Source organism: Geotrypetes seraphini, chromosome 6 (genome assembly GCF_902459505.1).
Source record: "Geotrypetes seraphini chromosome 6, aGeoSer1.1, whole genome shotgun sequence".
Classification (NCBI taxonomy): Eukaryota; Metazoa; Chordata; class Amphibia; order Gymnophiona; family Dermophiidae; genus Geotrypetes; species Geotrypetes seraphini.
Window position 1 is genome coordinate 238,325,790 of NC_047089.1, and position 17,806 is coordinate 238,343,595.

At 45.5% G+C, this 17,806-nt stretch overlaps 1 protein-coding gene across 1 annotated transcript in view; it reads right to left on the minus strand.

Moving 5' to 3' along the window:
* PRDX4 (peroxiredoxin 4) overlaps window positions 1-17,806 on the minus strand; it is a 45,063-nt gene that overhangs the window by 9,159 nt on the left and 18,098 nt on the right. The window contains exons 4-5 of the mRNA XM_033949221.1: window positions 14,562-14,684; window positions 2,107-2,237 (exon numbers count right to left, since the gene is read on the minus strand). Of these exons, the coding sequence (XP_033805112.1) occupies window positions 2,107-2,237; window positions 14,562-14,684 (254 nt within the window). The remainder of the gene's footprint in view (window positions 1-2,106; window positions 2,238-14,561; window positions 14,685-17,806) is intronic.

A 17,806-nucleotide genomic window follows, 5' to 3' on the forward strand; every position in this document is an offset into this window, starting at 1 on the left:
AAGACTCACTACCTGGGGTGATATGTTCTGGGGGTCTCGCGCCCCACCTGCACATGTGGGCGGAGCTACAAACAGAAAAACAGATTTCACCCATTCATGTCAATGGAAAAAATGTAAAAAGTTGCCATTCTCACAGTAATTCAAAAACGGCTTGACCGATTTGAACGAAACTTGGTATGCAGATCCCTCACTACCTGGGGTGATATGTTCTGGGGGTCTCGCGGCCCACCTGCACACGTGGGTGGAGCTACAAACAGAAAATCAGATTTCACCCATTCATGTCAATGGAAAAAATGTAAAAAGCTGCCATTCTCACAGTAATTCAAAAACGGCTTGACCGATTTGAACTAAACTTGGTATGCAGATCCCTCACTACCTGGGGTGATATGTTCTGGGGGTCTCGCGGCCCACCTGCACACGTGGCCGGAGCTACAAACAGAAAATCAGATTTCACCCATTCATGTCAATGGAAAAAATGTAAAAAGCTGCCATTCTCACTGTAATTCAAAAACGGCTTGACCGATTTGAACGACACTTGGTATGCAGATCCCTCACTACCTGGGGTGATATGTTCTGGGGGTCTCGCGGCCCACAACTCTATGTTGCTTGCTCAAGGGTGGGTTCACCCAATAATTTATATGTTTTTGCTCCTGGAGGTGAAACTAAAATTGTTGTTTATAATCAAGTTTTGCGTTAGTTGTATTGTATTTATTTTGTCAAATATTTCACATTATAATTTGAATATATGTGTGTGTGTGTATGTATGTATGTTCCAGCATAACTCTTCAATGCATGGATAGATTTCAACCAAACTTGACATACACATTACTTACTATCTGAGGTCAAACACTGTGGGGGTGGGAAGGGGGGGATATGTAAAAATGATTGAAAATGACAGATTTAATATCTACCCCATGGTGTTTTCGGGCTCACACATGAATACTCAGCATAACTCTGAAACGCATGGAGAGATTTCAACCAAACTTGGTACACATATGACTTACTATCTGGAGAAAAATATTGTGCAGGTGGGACGGGGTAAAATACTGTGGGGGTGGGAAGGGGGTGATATGTTAAAATTATCAAAAGCGACAGATATTAATGTCCAACCCATAGTTTTTGGGCTCGCAGAGATGAATACCGACACTCCCGATGCTGTTTAAGTCTAAGTTCAGCCCCATAGAGAGGGACATTCCTTTGGGACATGTGGAGGGTAGGGGGATGGGACATGGGGGTGGGGCATATGGGACATGTGGGGGGGGGTAACGTGGGGGGTGGGACATGTGGGACATAGGGGGGTGGGACATGTAGGGGGTTGGACATTTTGGGATAAATAAATATCCGGGCAACGCCGGGTAATCAGCTAGTATTCTATAATATCTTGAATATTATGTAATACACCTAATATCAAAACAATTATTATTAAATAGAAACCCTTCCATCCCCATCCCTTCCCGTAACAGAATTTCATACAAATATATTAAGATCATTGATATATTCATATGCATTATGAGATAAATAAAAATAATACCCACCCTTTTCCCTTCTATCAAATATCTTACTTTGGGAAAATGTTATCATTCATTACAAAAATCTGTTAATGGTCTCCAAATTTTCTGAAATTTACCAAAATATCCTTTTTCTGTTGCTATTGTACGTTCCATTTTATATATATGGCATACAGAATTCCACCAAAAGTTATAATTAATCTGTCATAAACCAAATTGTGATACAGAAAGATACTGGAACAGGGAATGCAAACCTATAAAAAGAAAGGCTTCAACCCCCTGCTCTCTTTTCTCTTCCTCCTTCAGGCTCTTCACACCTACACACTCACCCATTCAGACAGAGACAACATTCCCCCTTCTCCTCAGCCATTTACAGAAGAACAGACATATTTTCCTTATACACACATAGAAGCTGCTTTGTAACCATGTTATGCTCGGTCTTTGTAATAAGCTTATTGCACCACCTGGCTATTGTCTCATTAGTTTACTTCCCACTACTTCTGAGGCCTGAACTTGGGACCCAAAAAAACTAGGCAAAAACAAAAACACAAAAAGATTATACCTTACACTTCATTGCCAAGAAAAGAAAAAGCATTACCTTCTCCATGTTCGTCAGTGTACTGGAATGCCTGGACTAGACGGAGAGTTTCTTCTACTGAGCGGCCCACAGGAAGGTCGTTCATTGTAATTTGCCGAAGAACTCCTTTATCATCAATAATGAAAAGGCCTCTGCAAAAATGAAAGATTAGGTCTTAACTGGATAATCTTTTTTCTGGTAATCTATACAAATGTCTGTAGGTTAGGTATTCAATCTATTCCTGTGAACTGGGATTTGCAGAAGTGTGTCACTCACAACTTTCAGCACCTCTCAGATTGCCAGTGGAATATAGTGCCTCTTCAGTTCATTCCATAGCAATCAATCACAAAGAAGGAGGAGCATGGGAAACTTTCCTGCAGACATCAAACAATTCTGTCCTGCTCTGCAACTTATTATTTTTTTAAAAAATTTTTATTTATTCATTTTTGCATTCTTACAAGTGAATTATACATATTATAATCAATTGTTACATGACATTTGTAATTACAAACAAATCATCTTATCATATGTAATAAATCCCTCCCCTTTTTTCATTCCTATTTCCATATAATATACATTCCCCATCCCACCCCTATATATCTACTACCAATGTGCTATGAAATCTGATCATTAGAATAACTAGTCAATGGTTCCCAAATTTTCTTGAAATTATGAAGATTCCCTTGTTGTAACGCTAACACCTTTTCCATTTTATATATATGACAACTTAGAAAAAGAAGAACAATTATTTACAGGGATTTATAACATAGCAACAATAGTTAACCAACCTGCTGTGTGCAACAAGGACTAACTTCAAAGGAGCAAGAGGCTCTGCAATTGACATACTTTTCTATAGGATTTCTTTACATTTAGTCATCTGATTGACAGAAGAACTCCAGGCCTGGAATCTAGAAATATCAAAGGTGAAACAGGATATACTGAGGGCAGGCCTATAGTCTCTTGAGAAGATTAACAGAAAAAGATTGTCTAGGTAAGAACCTAATCTTTCATTCTGTTACATCTGCTCAGGAGTCCGTACATTAGGCGATGTACCAAAGCAATGGCTGACGTCTAGGATGGTACAGAAGAGCCTGACCGCAAGACAAGGACCCAAAGGCAGCGTCCATATCTACTCTGTAAATCCTCATGAAGGTATGAAGAGTAGACCATGTAGCTGCACTACATCTCTGTGGGAGGAATTGTCTGAGATTCCACCCATGAAGATGCAACACTCATGGCTGAGTATTCCTTAAGAGAAACTGGCAGCTGCTTGCCATAGGCGATGTATGCCGACAAAATAGTCATGCGAACCGATCTAGCTATAGAGGCCTTGGACGCTGGCCTGCCATGCCTGGACTGGCTGGTTAGCACAAACAGATGGTTGGAAAGATGAAAATCATTGGTCTTTTCCAAGAAGTGAAGTAAAACTTTTCACACATCCAGTTTCTGCAATATCCTATCCTGCGTGTCCAACCCTGTGTGTTGCAAAGCAGGCAGACAAACCTCCTGGTTGATGTGAAAATCTGATACAACTTTTGGAAGGAACAGTTTACGGAGAGCTCACTTGCCTCCGTGATCCTATAAGAGAGAGCCTGCAATTCTGAGATATGTCTTGCCGAGACGACTGCCACTAGGAACACTATTTTGATCATGAGGTCCAAAAGGGATGCGCCCGATTGGCTTATATGGGGCTTCAGTGAGGCCCTTTAGAATGGTAGTAAGATTCCATGCCTTAGTGAAACTTTACCACTTTGCGCCCAGAAGCATGAAAGGTCTGCAACTTGTACTTTGAGGGAAGCCATTGCAAGTCTTTTCCCAGACTAGCCTGTAGAAAGGCAAGGATAACCAGAATGGAAGCCCGCAGCAGTTCCACCTGGTCTCTTTCACACCACTATCGAAAAGCCTTCCAAGCTTTGGCATAGGCTGCTATAATAGAAGACTTTTAAGCCTGGAGGAGTGGAAATCACCTAGCCCTTGTGAACTACGGTTGTGCGCTCAAGAGCCATGCTGTAAGACCATAGCACTCTGGATTCTCCATGGGGACTGGCCCCTGACTGAGAAGACCGCGATGAAGAGGGAGCTTGAGGCTCCTGTCCTGTTGAAGACGTACTAGGTCTGCATACCATGGTCAGCGAGGCCAGTCTAGGGCTACCAATATTACAAGTTCTGGATTAGTCACGATCCTACAGATGACCCAGCCTATCATGGGCCAAATGGGAAAGCAAAGTCTTCGGCTGGGACAGGGCTTAACCTAAGCTTCCTGGTTCTTCTCTTCGACTGAATATAAACAGGCCCTGTAGGACCTCCGATTGGGCTTTCGTAAGTTCCATGGACTCCTTGTGTCTGTGCTTTGCATCTTTGCTAAATTTGGGCTCTGGACAGGACTTTCTACCCATTTCCCAAACTCAGGGGTTCCCCAGCCCTGGAGGATACAAATGGGACTAAGCTCGAGGCTCCCATCCCTCCTTCGCATGTATTGTGGCAAGTGATACATGGACGCTCCTCCGCTGACCATCCGGCACAAATGTCACCTGAAATGGTGTCAACACATCTTGAGAAGTTCAACCCTGTCAACCTTTGTAAAAAATCGAGGGGTTTTGAGGCAGACAGAGGCTTCAGAAAAAAAAAAAGATAATTTAAAATTCAAGGCAACTGCTGCCAGAAAAATCGTGACAAGCATGGCTTGAAGACTTTTTTGAAAAATAAATGCTGAAATAGATTTTCCCCATAGTAAATAATGAGGCTGTACTTACAATTCTCTGAAGGTGCCTGCAAGTCAGCTTTCCCTGCAGCTGTGGGGGATGAAAAGGATTTTCTGCCTCAGAGGTCGGACCAACCCTGACAAACATCCACCCTCACAGAACATGATGAGGGAGGAGGGGGCAAATACAAAGCCAGCTCCCCGATACCCCAAGGGTTCTTACTCACGGTATTCACAGCCTGCGCTCAAGCCTTTGAAAAATTTGTAAGGTGAGCTGACTCCCAGGGGAATGGACCCCGAATTCTGAAGTGAAACACAGCAGACTGGATCCACATGTCCACTCAGAGGTTTGCCCTGCGAGCTGCAGTCCAACTCCGTGGAACCTGTGTCCTTTCCCAGGCAGAAAATTCCCAATATGGAGTTTCAGGGCACCAAAGTCTCAGAAAAAAAATGAACTTATGCTCTGCTTAGTTTTTCTTATTTTTGGTTATATCTGAAACACCTCTAAACAGTTTGCTTAAAGAAAAACTGAAGGGGGCATTACATTCCACTAGCGATATGGGAACGACACACTTCTGCAACTCCTAGTTCACAGGAATGAATACCTAATGCATGGACTCCCGAGTAGACATAACAGAATCATAATATTAAATATTAAGTGATTTTCTTTTCTTTTTTTATTTTTTTTTTACAAAACAGGGCAGACAGAAGTCCTGCCTCTGGTAAGTTAGAGGGAAGGACTATACTGTATACTACAAAACAAGGGTGTAGATATGGATGGATTAGGCCTCCCAGTCAATGATGGTGACCCAAGTCAACTACAGGAGAACTGAAGGTGGTATCAAAATTCACTCTGCCTAGTAAAGACAGGGACAATGGGAAACCACAGAGATGGGGACAAAAAAGTAATTATTATGAGGATGGGAGGGGATGTGGACCAGGTTATGTCCCTGTGCACACCTTGACTCAGAAACTTGAAAGCAGGCAGAACAATGTGGTTAGAATTGCTGCCTCAGCACCCTGAGGCTGGGGGTTCGTTCAATCCCAGTGCCACTCCTTGTGACCCTGGGCACACCCTTTAAACCTCCATTGCCTCTAGGTACTACAATTAGATTGTGAGCCCGTTGGGACACATAGGGAAAATATTTAGAGTACCTGCTTACTAGTCAACGTATTGTAAAGGTGGTATATCAAATAAAGATAACCATAAAATTGGTTGCCAGTCACATATCAGAGTCCTATTTAAATTGCTGGTTTTAGTGCATAAAATATTTCATTATGGTTTTCCAAATTTCTGCATCAGTACCTTACTTTCTGTAAGTCTCTTCCAGAATCAATATTAAAGGTGTTTCACGCCAACCTGCAAACTGGAAATCCACACATTTTTCTCTCCACTGCTCTTCCCATTTGATTGAGGAACACAGAGCCCCCTGTAATGGAGTCCAAAAGCCACCGAAAATCACTTGACCAAAACAAAGAAAGAAATGGGGCACGGGGAATCACCCCACTATACAACAGCATTCTGTTCAGCAAGATAAAAGTGCAATGAATGAACAGGGATGCACCAGGGAGAGGTCTGAAGCTCTGATTAGCCCAGGCAAAGAACCTCTCCAAAAGGGGTCTCAAGGCACTAAAGCCACTGAAGACAGACGAACTTGAAGCACAAAAATAAAGAAGAGCAGACCAGAAAGACATCTGCACAGTTCGCTTGCAGAAATGAAAACTACAGGGGGCTCCGTGTTCCTCAGTCAAGCAGGAGGAGCAATGGAGAGAAAAATGTATAGATTTCTGCAAGACCTGGTACGCAGGTTTGGGTGAAACACCTTTAGTATTGATTCTGGAAGGGATGAAAGGAGAAATTAGGTTCTTACCTGCTAATTTACTTTCTTTTAGCTTCTCCAGACCAGTAGAGGTTAATCTTTACGAATGGGTATATATCCAATCATGACCAGCAGGTGGAGATTGAAAACAAAACTGTGGGACAGTATATAATATACTCCCTTCTCTATTTATATCAGTCTGCCGAATAGCCAAGCAGAACTAAGAACTGGAAAACAGAAAGAAAACAATACTCCGAACAGGAGTAACAAATAACATACCCAAATGCTGTTGGAAAATGCAGAGGAGAAATACCAGAAGGAAAATGTCCCCACAGCTCGCCAGCTAAGCCAGCCGAGCCACAGCCGCTGTTCTTTAATTCTCCCCGGCCCTAGAAAAATACTAGAACCCGCAGCAAAAAACAAAAACTGCCTGCGAAACAGCCCCAACAACAACAGACAGGGTGGGGACCTCTACTGGTCTGGAGAAGCTAAAAGAAAGTAAATTAGCAGGTAAGAACCTAATTTCTCCTTCTTTAGCACTCTCCAGACCAGTAGAGGTTAATCTTTACGAATGGGACGTACCAAAGCAGTCCCTCACACGGGCGGGACCCCCGAAGGGCCGACACCAGAACACACACACCGAACACCGCGTCCTGACGCACCAGAACATCTACCCGAAAGAGTCTGACAAAGGAATACAAGGAAGACCAAACCGCAGCCTTACAAATGTCCACTGGAGGCACGAGCGACGACTCAGCCCAAGAAGCCGCCTGACCCCGAGTAGAATGAGCTTTGAGAAACTCCGGAATGGGCTGCTGCCCCAGAAGAGAAGCGGAAGCAATAGTCTCCTTGATCTAGCATGCAATAGTAGCCCTAGAAGCGCCAGCCCCCCTAAGAGGACCAGTCAGAAGGACAAAGAGATGATTTTATTTCCTGATCTCCTGGGTTCGTTGCACATAAGAGCGAAGGACCCGACCAACATCCAACTTGCTCAGCTGTCTTTGCTCAGAAGAGCCCTCCCAACTACCCAAGACCGGGAGGACCACAGATTGATTGACATGAAAAGGAAAAACTACTTTCGGCAGAAAAGGAAGGAACAGGCCTCAAGACAACCTGCTCCCTAGAAAACTCCAAGAAGGGAGCCCTACAAGAGAAAACCTGTAGCCCAGAAACACGCCTAGCGGAAGAAATGTCCACCAAAAAGACCGTCTTCAGAGTAAGGTCCTTCAAAGAGCAGCCGCCCAACGGTTCGAAGGGCGGGTGCATCAGAATAGAGAGAACCAGACTGAGATTCCAAGAGGGAATAGAGGACCGCACGGGAGGCCTGAGCACCTTGGCCGCCCACAAAAAGCGAATCACATCAGGAATGGCTGTCAAACGCTGACCCGTCATAAACCCCCGAAAGGCTGACAAGGCCACAAGCTGAACCCGGAGAGAAGCCGAAGCCAGGCCTCTATCCAGGCCATCTTGCAAGAACTCTAGGATGTTAGGCACAGAAACGCGAAGAGAGACCACTCCCCGCACCTGGCACCACCCCTCAAAGAAGTGCCAAATCCACACAGAAGCCTGAGAGGTAGAAAGCCTCCAGGACCCCAAGAGTGTAGAAATCACCCTATCTGAATACCCCTTCTTACAAAGGCGACCCCTTTCAAAAGCCAAGCCGTAAGACAGAAGGGAGACGGGTCGAACATGGGAATGGGACCCTGCGTCAGAAGGTCGTCCAAGGGAGGCAGAGGAAGAGGATCCGCCACCAGAGTGTCACCAGATCTGCGTATCACGGATGTCGAGGCCAATCTGGAGCCACCAGAATCACCAGACCCGGATGGTGAACAATGCGGAGAACTCTGCCCACTAATGGCCACGGAGGGAACATGCACAACAGCCCCTCTGTTGGCCATGGTTGAACCAGAGCATTCAGACCCTCGGCCAGTCCATCCCTGCGACGACTGAAGAAGCGGAACACCTCGGCCTTGCCACTCGTGGCCGTCAGGTCCATCAGGGACTGACCCCAAGCCTGCATTATCAACTGAAAAGCCACAGGGCTGAGACACCACTCTCTGTGATCTAAGATGTGACTGAGGAAGTTCGCCTGAACATTCTCTACCCCGGCCATGTGAGAGGCCGAGAGGTCCAGAAGGTGTGACTCCGCCCCAAAACATGAGCCGAGTCGCCTCCTCCGCCACCTGAGCGCTCTTGGTGCCTCAACGATTGACATAAGCCACTGCTGTGGCATTGTCAGACCAGACTCTGACCGAATTGCCCTTCAAGAGGGAGCGGAAGGCTAACAGCGCCAGAGGGACGGCTCTGGTCTCCAACATGTTGATCGACCAGGACGCCTCCTCCATGGACCAGGTGGCCTGAGCTGAGTGACCTAGACACTGAGCCCCCCCCCAACCGAGGAGACTGGCATCCGTGAGAAGCACCGTCCACTGCGATAGATCCAGACTCATCCTCTGGACCAGATGAGAGGTCTGGAGCCACCAAAGAAGACTGCAGCGCGCCAAGCCTCGCAGAGGGACAGGGACCTCCAAACTGAGCCTCTGGGGTGACCATCTACGGAGCAGAGCATACTGAAGAGACACATGTGGGCCCGCGCCCACCTCACAACATCCAGGAACGCTGCCATCGAACCCAAGACTTGGAGGAAATCCTGCGCCCGAGGACACCGGGACGCCAAAAGAAGGCGAATCTGAGATTGCAATTTGCTTACCCGGGCTTCTGGAAGGAAGACCTTCCCTAAGGAGGTGTCGAACAGAACCCCAAGGTACTCCAGATGCTGAGCGGGGACCAACCGACTCTTGGAAAGGTTGACCACCCAGCCCAGTGACCGGAGAAACTCAACCACCCGAGCCATAACTCGGGCGCTCTCCTGCAACGACTTTGCCCGAAACAACCAGTCATCCCAGAAGGGGTGCACCAGAATGCCCTCTGACTGCAATGCCGCCGTGACGACCACCATCAACTTGGCGAACGTCCGGGGAGTCGTGGCCAGGCCCAAGGGAAGCACACAGAACTGATAGTGCAGACCCAATATCGCAAAGCAAAGAAAGAGCTGAGGAGAGGCCCGAATGGAAACAGGCAAGTAGGCCTCCGCCAAAGCGAGAGAAGTCAGGAACTCCCCCGGCTGAACCGCCAGAAGGACAGACTGCAGTGTGTCCATGCGAATAAAAGGGAATTCTGAGAGTCCTGTTGACCTCAGTTTAAACCAAGGATGGGCCGAAAGGTCCCCTCCATTTAGGGCCCCATAAAGGAAATGGCGTACCAGCCGATACCGCACTCCTGAGGGGACACTGGACAACTGCTTTGAGATCTAGCAAGCGCTGAAGGGTCTGGCGAAAGGCTAGCGTCTCCCATGCCACCTGACATGGAGAGGCTAGATATGATCCAGCAGAGAGCGGGCAAAATTCAAGTACATAACCGTCCCGCACCACCACCAGGACCCACTGATCGGACGTGATCTTGGCCCACTTGGGAAACAAGTTGCGAAGCCGGGCACCCACGGGAACCAAAGGGGGCGCCGGCAAAGAGACATCGCGCAGGACGGGCAGCAGGGGAACCGGGGGGGAACTCCCAGCCCCCCGACGGGCCCCCTGAAAAGACTGCATGCGCTAAGCCAACCGACCCCTGGGGAAAACCGGAAGTCTGGAAAGAAGCAGTCCCATGCCCCAGGCGAAACTTGCGAAATTCCCGCAGACACCCCCGGGCAATGCCAACCCGAGATGCTGGGCAGGCACGGTCCTCAGGCAGACGGGGCACCTCAGAGTCCGTCAGAGTCTGAACCACCGGATCTAAGTCCTCTCTAAACAAAAAACAACCCCCGAAAGGGAAATTTTGGGAAGTTCAGTTTTGGACGCGGCAACCGCTGACCAAGCGCAAAGCCACAAGGTACAGCATGCGGCCACCAAAAGTCCCAGACTTAGCAGCACCAAGTCACAAAGAACAACCGAGAGGAACGAGGCAGTCATCTCAAACTTCACCACCTCCTGATCCACTAAGGACCAGTCATCAGACTCACGATCCAGGACATGCTCAGACCACCGAAACACGGTGCGAGCCACCAGCCCCACACAAATAGCCGCCGGGACCCCCAAGGCAGAGACATCAAAATTATACTTAAGAAGTGTCTCTAACGTACGCTCCTCAGAGACCCTAAGAGCAGAACCGTCCATAACAGGCACGGTATGCCGCTTAGGAAGTGCCGAGACCACCGCGTCCCCCATTGGCAAAATTAAGGTAGCCCTATCCCCCTCCGGGATGGGATACCCATGAGCCAAGGCGCACACCAAACGAAACGGCGCCCATAGGCCACTGCGCCAACACAAAATCCCGAAAATCCTGACGCACAGGAAAAGAGCAGGAAACAGGACAGACCCCCTGAAGCAGAGGGGCCCCCATACGCGGGGTCTCCAGTGGCGCAACTTCAAAAATGCAGCACCAAGGAGACCTGCTACATCAGGTCTAAAAGCTCATCCCTCTGAATAAAAAGCGCACCACGGACGCATCTGCTCTGGAAGACGGGAAATCCGCCGCCCCGCTGCCAGCGGGCGTCCCCTCTAGAGGATCCTGGAAGCCCGCCAAAGCAGCCAGGTCCTCAACCATGCCAACACGCTCCTCCGACCACCAATTCGCAATCCAAGCCCCCCCGTGGGTGCTTGGATGAGGGAGGAGGAAGCGGGGACACCAAACGAAAAGAGGGAGGCAAAGCCATAGGGGGCGCGGAGGGAAACCACCCCCGAAACCCCCCAGGTGCACGTGGGACCCCCAATTGTCTGCACAAAGAAAGAAATTAAATTGGGGACAAAAGACCCCTGGGGATCCCCAGGGACTCCCTGCCCCAGCAGGGGTCCCTGCTGAAACCTGCCCCTGTGTTTGCAATACAGGGGGAAGGTCACCTGAGGTTGCAGACAAAATGGAGGGGCCAGACAGAGAAAATGGCGAAGTTCCCGCCAAAAATGCTCCCTCCATGGCTTGTAGCGGCTGAGAAGGCTGAACAGTCCCAGCCGCTAAAACAGGCAAGTCGGCATCAGCTGTCAAAAAATCAGCTGAGAGGGAATCCTTCGGGGAATCCCTCCGTGGGCGGTTGGGGAAGACTGGGCTTCCCCACTGCTCCCGGCCGACTCGCGAGGCACCATCGGCGGGTAGCTCTGGGCGCCTGCAGCCGCTGCCAACGGAGCTCCACCACCTCACCGGGCCAAACTACCGATTTCAGTCCGGCCGCGAGTGCCTCGCGGCGGGACCTAATTGTGTCCCACTCCCCTGGAGAAGAGCACAATTGCTCCATACGCGACCTAGCTAGAAACAAAGTGCTGGTTAGAAGAAAAAATACAGTAAAAAACATTAAACTGACAGGGAAGCAACCCTGCAGACCGGCACTACCTCAGGATTTTTTTTTTTTTACAGAACAGACTCCACAGGCTCTCGAAGCAATATGCCTTGCTTGATTTAGGGGGCAAGGCTTACTGCTGAGGCTCCTCTAAAAAAATGTGGGGAGGTGGAGGAAGTGGGGGGAGGGACCCCGCTCGAGACCCGCCGGGTTTGACACCCCCGAGGTCGGACGGACCCCCAAACAGGGCCCGCCCAAGCCCTATCCGGCCAAAAACAGGGACTAGAAACCCCCTAAACAAATTCCAACAGCCCTACCAAGGGAGATGGGTACAGATCACATCAACACCTGCTGGAGACTGAAAGAAGACTGATGTAAATAGAGAAGGGAGTATATTATATACTGTCCCACAGTTTTGTTTTCAGTCTCCACCTGCTGGTCATGATTGGATATATACCCATTCGTAAAGATTAACCTCTACTGGTCTGGAGAGTGCTAAAGAAACAGAATTTTGTGTTCTGAGCTCTCTCTACCTATTTTCAAGAAACAACTTAAAACAAATTTTTAAGGAAACATTTTGCATTGGTATCTGGTGGTTGTTTTTTTGGCTAGCCTTGGGCTGATGCAATGGAGCTGTGAGCTAGAACATGGAGCCATGCTGAGCAATTAGTTTTCTTTTTCTCTTCTCCTTTTCTATATATACTGGAGTTCCTTTTCTAAAATTTTATTGACTTGTTTGTTTACACAGGTACTGTACTAGAGCCTTTATCCAAAAAAATGAAACTCCAAAAACTGAAATTTGATGTGAACCGGAAGTAGTCAATTTCCCCATGACACAGGCTGAAACCTATGCAGGTGCATGTGTTTCTCATGTTCTCTGTGCAATTCAAGCCGATGGGCTAGAAAAATGGCAAAGAGAGCTGAAGATTCCACTCAGGGTGGTGGTTTTATGGTCTGTCTTTTTCTAACTTAACATTACCATTCCAAAATCTGAAAAAGTGCTGAAAACTAAAATATGTCTGATCCCAAGGATTTTGGATAAAGGATCTTGTACCCGTACTCCACCTTGAAAGTCTAACTCTAGGCGGTTACCGTAATCAAATTTAATAAACCTAAACTTTGACACATCATCTCAGCTTAAAAAAATAATTGAAAGAGGAGCTCACATCTTCAACAAAAGACAAAATGCGAGTAGCTTTAACCCTAAAAACAAGTGCAACATTATTTCCCTTTATCAATACAGCCAAGTTCTTTTAGGGTTGTGTATGGGTACATTAATGTGGTTATTGCTTGGGAAAGATCAGTACATTGATTTGCTTTCAAAATCTTGTCACAAAAATTAAATTAGTCTAATAAAACAAGATCACCTATAACTTAGCTATTGACCATTACCAAATTTATTTAAAATTTGTTATTCCACCTATTCAGATTTCTAAGCGGAGTTATTTAAAAATAGGTATTACATATAATATGTCAAACGAACATAACGAGATCAAGTTTAGTCAAACAGACATACTGGAACAAGAGGAAAAGGGCAAGAAATACATTAGCAATAGGACAGAATCACGAGGGAGAAGAAACAAGTCTATAGTTTGTGGAACACTCAGTGCAAACTTTGATTTTCTAAAAGCAATCCATAATCTACTGTTAAGACTGAAAACTTAAGAGTCTATAGCTGTGGTCTCAAACCTGCGGCCTGGGGGCCACATGCAGCCCGCCAGGTACTATTTTGAGGCCCTCGGTATGTTTATCATAATCACAAAAGTAAAATAAAACAGTTTCTTGATCATATGTCTCTTTAGCTATAAATTATAATATTATTATTAAGACTTAGCTAAAAGGAAAGATTTATAAACTATAAAGAGTTTTAGCTCATGCAAAATTGTCATTTCTTTAATAAGACATTAACTATTTTTTCTGAGGCCCTCCAACTACCTACAAATTCAAAATGTGGCCCTTCAAAGGGTTTGAGACCACTGGTACATTAGTTATCCAGACAGGCGAAAGGTCATGAGCAAGGGGCACCTATGAAGAGAAAATTTCTTTATGAATATCTCTCTCTATATATATCGTTCCAATACTTCCTGTTCACTGATTTTAGAAAGCATCTTTCTCCTCTCTTTCAATCTAAACATTAGTTTTGGAAATTTAGAACTGCACACGTCTCAGTTTGGAAAAGGTGTTTTGGGTTGTGCAAAGTATCATACACATGAGATACTGGACCTCTTTACTGAGGCTTTTCGCTGGTTCAAGATTAAGGCATCTTACATTCATTTATTGAGGAGAAGGAGAAAAAAAAGGAAAGGAAGATCTAGGTGATTTGGTGTTTTCTTTTATCGATTCTGGAGGACCTTTTGTTCAATTCAGGGGAAGCTTCCTACCTTGAGGGTTTAGAAAAGTTCAAACTGTGAGGTCTCCTAACTGGAATGCAGACAATCACTGAACAGTCCTGTAGCAGGAAAATATCATCTTAAGGACTATGTGCAGTTAAACCCATCAACTTTATTATTAAACTAAGAAGTTGAACAGTGTGTGCTTAAACCCTGAACAGCAACTACATATGCACACTGTTGTTTACACTAGATTACAGTTATCATAAAACTGTTCCACCTAATGTTTTAGATGACATTACCTGAGTGCATGCCCTTGATCTTCCAAGTATACTCCATAATCTTTTGATATCTGATGTGTTAAATCTGAAAGAATTGGAATCTGCATTGGCCCAAGTCCGCCTTGCTTTCGTGGTGTATTAATCCTTTGAAAAAAGAGAGAGATATAAATATTTCACATTTCAAAGAGAAAAATTAGAAAATTATTCTGTATTTTTGAGAAGATATAGAAACATAGAAATGATACAGAAAAAACTGAGGCCTGGATTCTCAAAACTTTAATGCCGTCACTAAACTGTTTTCCGGCAGTTTAGACTGTAAGCAGTTTAGCAATGGATTATCACAAAGGATTATCTCCCTCTTTAGTGAGAATTCTAGCAATCTCTAACACTGACATACAAATGGGCTTTTCAACACTGAAATGAGCCCTCCGGTGGATTTTTAAAAAATTGCTGAGACATTTTCTAAAAGCGGCATTGGCTTTTACCTACAAAAAAACCTGAGTGGTCCAGAGGTGCCAGCAGTGTCGAGACTAGAAATCCCATGTCGTGATGCAGCGGGAGAGATGCACATCTGTTGTATCACAACACCCCTTGCCTAAAATAAAATCTGCCCCTCCCCTGTAGCGGGAGAGATGCCCACACTCTACTGCTGCACTAAAAAACCTACCCCCCTCCTCTGCAATGGGAGAGATGTCCACTCTCTCCTGCTGCACTAAAACCTAACTGGAGCCCCCCCCACAGTGGGAGAGATGCCCACTCTCTCCCGCTGGCAAGACCCCCCCCTTACCTCAAAGATGAAGAGGAGGGACACAGATCCACTATCACGGTTTAGTAAAAGGGGACCATAGTGCAAAATATAGACAGCAGATATAAATTCTCAAAACGGACACATTTTGATCACTAAATTGAAAATAAATAATTTTTCCTACCTTTTTGTCTGGTGATTTCATGAGTCTTTGGTTACACTTCTTCTGTAAATCCAATATTTATTTTTGCCTTTCTTTCTGCCCCCTCCCCTTTTCTTTCTCTCTCCCCCTGCCCCCCCAAGCCATCGCGCCGATTTCTCCACTTCCCTGATTATTTTCTACCCCCCCAAGCCACCACACCGATTTCTCCCTGCTGCTTCCCCGAGCCAGGCCTGGCGCATACAAGCACCAGGCCCACAAGACTTCACCTCCGACATCAATTCTAACGTCGGGGAGGAATTTCCAGGCCAGCCAGGCAGCGATTGGCTGGCCCAGAACTTCCTCTCCGACGTCAGAATTGACGTCGGAGGTGAAGTCTTGCGAGTCTGGCGCTTTTACGCGCCAGGCCTGGCTCGGGAAAGAAGCAGGGAGAAAAAGATCGCAAAGGCAACGCAATCGACTCGCGTTGCCTTTGCAATCTACTGGTCGATCGCGATTGATCATTTGGGTACCCCTCATTTAGAGTTTTCTAGACGAAGATCAGTGGGAAGAGCATTCCACAGTGTGGGAGCTGTGACAGAGAAGATGGATTTGTGTGTAGTGTCATAAAAGAGTTCTCTTATTGGAGGAATGGTGAGCAGGTTTTGATTACTAGATCGGAAAGTCCTGCAAGATGCATATGGAATTAAAAGTTTATCAATGAAGGCTGGTTACTCTGAGAATCTCATTAGAATCTCAGAGAGAGCGGGAGCCAGAACGCCTTGAGTATGCGCAGATGCTCAAGGCCCAGTAGCGATCAGTGACAGGCTCTTTCGGCACATCCTGTGAGTTGCTGCTGTGTGACGGTGCCTGATCGCAGTAAGGGATTGGGTGGACGGGCGATGCTGGTTCCCGGGGGTAGGGTGGAAGCACGCCAGTGGCCTCGGGAGGGGGGGGGGTGTCTTTTTGGGATGTGGAACGAATCGCCTGCATTTCCATTATCTCCTACAGGGAAAGTTGCTTTGATATACGAGCACTTTGGTTTATGAGCATGCTTCTGGAAAGAATTGTGCACGCAAACCAAGGTTCTACTGTATTTAATAATGAATTAAGTGATATCATAAATCTAATAAAATGGCCACTCACTTGTAATTCAGAGATTCTTGGTTGGTAATCTACCAGTTAGTAGAATGCCAAGAACTCCCAACTAAAACTATGTTTAAACTATAATTTTTGTGTCTGGTAATTATTTCCTTGGACTCCTCCAGAGATAGAAGAAAGGGCTGAGGATTATGAAACCTGTTAGTTCATGTAGTTATTCAAACATTTCAAGGAAGTCGATGCCCGAGAGGACACAGTGACATGCATAGAAGGGAAAGAAGTTTGTGCTTCTTAGTTGCCGCATCCCTCGATACTCAAGGCATAGATACAAATGATGTACAGTCCTGTTTCTGCACAAGATTCTTTTACTGCTCATGTCTTATACAGTACTATGGAAAATGTTAATCTTCCATCTTTACAACTTTCTAGAACTATTTTAAGGCTTCACACAACTACTTCTCCAGGAGATCCTATTCTTTCTACTCTTCTTAAACAATCTTTTTATGCATTCAATGGTTCTGTGTAGTCTTCAGTCAGGCTATTTTTCAGATCAATGGAAGAATATTTTTTATGACCTAAACTCAAAAATAATTATTTGGATTTTTCAGAACCTTGTAATTATCAACCAATTGCTAATCTTCCATTTATGTCCAAAATTGTAGAGGCTATTATACATGTACAGTTACAAGATTCTGTTGATAAAACATATATGTCTTACATCCATATCAGATAGCATTCCGTTACCATCATTAACATTGAAACAGCTTTCATAGGTATCACTTCTTATAAACATAGAGCATATAACAGTTTCAAGAATGTTTTAATGATTTCTCTTGATCTGTATTCAGCTTTTGACATTATTGATCATTTTTTTACTTGCTCGTCTTCAGGAAATAGGCATCACTGATACTATTTGCTTCATATTTGGTAAATTGTTCATATACAGTGATTTCACAGGATATAGAGTCTACATCTTTTTGTCCAGAACTAGGCCTCTCTCAAGGTTCAATTCTATCTCCTCTCTTATTTAATGTTTACCTGGCGCCACTTTTGATCCTGGCTCAATCACTGGGGTTTACAACGTATGTTTATGCCGATGACATTCAAATCTTATATACTTTTGACTCTTGTTCTACTACTGAAATTTCATCCATAAATGAGAATCTTGGTTACAAAACTGGTTAACTACACATACACAAACAATCCAGATAAATCTACATTGATAATTTTTACTCCATATGACCATGTTTACTTTATTATCACAGATTATAATGTATCAAT